Source organism: Chiloscyllium plagiosum, chromosome 47 (genome assembly GCF_004010195.1).
Source record: "Chiloscyllium plagiosum isolate BGI_BamShark_2017 chromosome 47, ASM401019v2, whole genome shotgun sequence".
Lineage (NCBI taxonomy): Eukaryota > Metazoa > Chordata > Chondrichthyes > Orectolobiformes > Hemiscylliidae > Chiloscyllium > Chiloscyllium plagiosum.
The window spans coordinates 8,897,356-8,899,946 of record NC_057756.1 but is presented as its reverse complement, the minus strand read 5'-3'; the positions used below and the strand labels follow the sequence as shown (position 1 = coordinate 8,899,946).

The 2,591-nt window shown below is 49.9% G+C and overlaps 1 protein-coding gene across 1 annotated transcript in view; it reads right to left on the bottom strand.

Annotated features, from left to right (window-relative positions):
• The window catches only part of LOC122544195 (basement membrane-specific heparan sulfate proteoglycan core protein-like), an 82,848-nt gene that overhangs the window by 54,710 nt on the left and 25,547 nt on the right, over window positions 1-2,591 (bottom strand). Inside the window, exon 9 of the mRNA XM_043683246.1 lies at window positions 2,018-2,317. Within this exon, the coding sequence (XP_043539181.1) occupies window positions 2,018-2,317 (300 nt within the window). The remainder of the gene's footprint in view (window positions 1-2,017; window positions 2,318-2,591) is intronic.

Genomic DNA, 2,591 nt, shown 5'->3' with positions numbered 1-2,591 from the left:
TTATCTTCGCCTGCTTGGCACACCTTCCTCATTCCTGAAGAAGGGCTTATGCCCGAAACGTCGATTCTCCTGCTCCTTGGATGCTGCCTGACCTGCTGCGCTTTTCCAGCAACACATTTTTCACCTCTGATCTCCAGAATCTGCAGTCCTCACTTTCTCCTTTTTTCAAAGTTCTGAGAGGGACAGCTGAAGGCATTAGTGGTGTCTTTTAGGAAGTTCTGAGAGGGACAGCTGAAGGCATTAGTGGTGATCTTTTAGGAATCACTAGAGTTAGGGAAGTTCCTAGAAGACTGGAAAATCGCTAGCGTGACACCCTTATTTAAAAAGGGAGTAAGGCAAAAGATGGAAAATTACAGACCGGTTAGCCTAACCTCAGTCATGGGTAAGATCCTGGAATCCATTGTGAAGGATGATATTTCTGAATACTTGGAAGTGTGTGGTAAAATAGGGCAAAGTCAGCATGGTTTCATCAAGGGGAGGTCATGCCTGAAAGGGCAACTTTTTCACGCAGAGGGTGGTATATGTATGGAATGAGCTGCCAGAGGATGTGGTGGAGGCTGGTACAATTGCAACATTTAAGAGGCATTTAGATGGGTATATGAATAGGAAGGGTTTGGAGGGATATGGGGCGGGTGCTGGCAGGTGGGACTAGATTGGGTTGAGATATCTGGTCGGCATGGACGGGTTGGACCGAAGGGTCTGTTTCCATGCTGTACATCTCTATGACTAAGTAAGGACCAGATTAGATCAAGGAGAGCCAATGGATGTTATCCACCTGGACCTTACAAAGGTCTTTGACAAGGTGGCACACAGGAGGCTACTGAGTAAGATAAGGGCCCCTGATGTTAGAGGCAAGATGCTAGTATGGATAGACGTCTGGCTGTCTGACAGAAAGCAGAGACTGGGGATAAAAGGGTCTTTCTCAGGATGGCAGCCGGTGACTAGTGGTGTTCCACAAGGCCCAGTGTTGGGACTACAGCTTTTCACTTTATACATTAATGATCTAGATGAAGGAATTGGGGGGGGTTCTGGTAAAGTTTGCAGATGATACAAAGATAGGAAGAGCGACAGGTAGGCATTGAGGAGGCGGGGAGGCTGCAGAACGATTTTGACAGGTTAGGAGATGGGTTCTTGAGTACGAAGAGTTATGGGAAGAAAGTGTGAGAATGGGGTTGAGAAACTTATCAGCCATGACGAAATGGCGAAGCAAAGTCGATGGGCTGAATGGCCTAATTTCTGCTCCTTATGGTTTTAAGGAATATTGTCCCAATCTACTCAATCTCTCCTCAAAAACCAACTCCAGAATCGACCCGGTGAACCTTCTCTACACCCCCTCCAGTAGCGGTACAGCCAGTTCTTCTGTAATGCAATGGTAGTGTTCTTGTGCAACCTCATGTTATAGAAAAGTCACATTGTAAAACAGTGCTTAAAGTGTTGGCGCCATAATCATGTTACAGCTAACACAGGTTTAAAACGTTCGCGCTTTAGATACAACATCCCCAATTTGTCATTCCCATTGCGGCGAACCCATTCTGACGAAACACGTGTTATAATGGAACAACATGAAAACCCTTTCTCAAGTAAGGAGACCAAAACTGTACACAGTGATCCAGATGTGACCTGACCAGCACCCTATACAGCTGCAGCATCACCTCCCTGTTTTAGGCTCCGCCCTTCCTGCAATGAAGGACAATATTCCATTCGCCTCCTTAATTACCTGCTGCACCTGCAAACCAACTTTTGTTTGCGATCCAAGCCTCCTTTTGCGCTCTGCCTCCCTGCGATTCCACTTTCAAGGAACTTTGTCCCTGCACCACCCTGGGTCTCTCTGTTCTACAGCACTCTAGCAATGGAGGACAATATTCCAGCTGCCTGCTTCAATACTTGCTGCACCTGCAAATACCAATGTGTTTTACGGTTCCACGCCTCCTTCGACATCCTGTCTCCCCATTGACGGAAGAGTTGGCACAGCGGGTTCCAAAGACGGAGACAGGAAAGGCACCGAAACGTGACTTACCTATGACCCGGATGGGAATGGAGGGGCTGGCCCGGAAGGTGACCCAGAAGCCAGTGACCAGCCTCTGGTACAGGCAGCTGTAGCTCCCCCCGATGCTGGTGCTCACATTACGGTACAGGAAAACAGCTCCGTTTCTCCCAGGGTCCAGCCGGTGCTCCTTGGCCACAGATGTACCCCTCAGGATGCGGAAGCGGCCTCCAAGGTAACCCTTCGGAGCCAGGCACTGGATTGCCAGGGGGATCCCAGACACGTGGAGGGGGCTGTCCGGTGTGATTGTGATGAAGGGTCGGAGCAGAGAGCCTGGGGGGAGGGAGGGAGGACACAAAGTCATCAGGATTAGTGTCTCATTCACTCCCCCCCCCACCCCTCACCGCTATCACTGTGGGACACATCCATCACAGTCTCTGCTCCCCCCTCATGGGGTGAGTTGGGCTGTTGTTGTCGGTTTGTGAAGGGAGAGGGATTGGGGTTATCATGGGAGAGGCTGTATGAGACAGACAGAGAGAGGGAGAGGGTGGGAGAGATGGAGGGAGTGTGAGAGAGAGGGATTGGGGGAGGAAAAGGGGGACTGAGA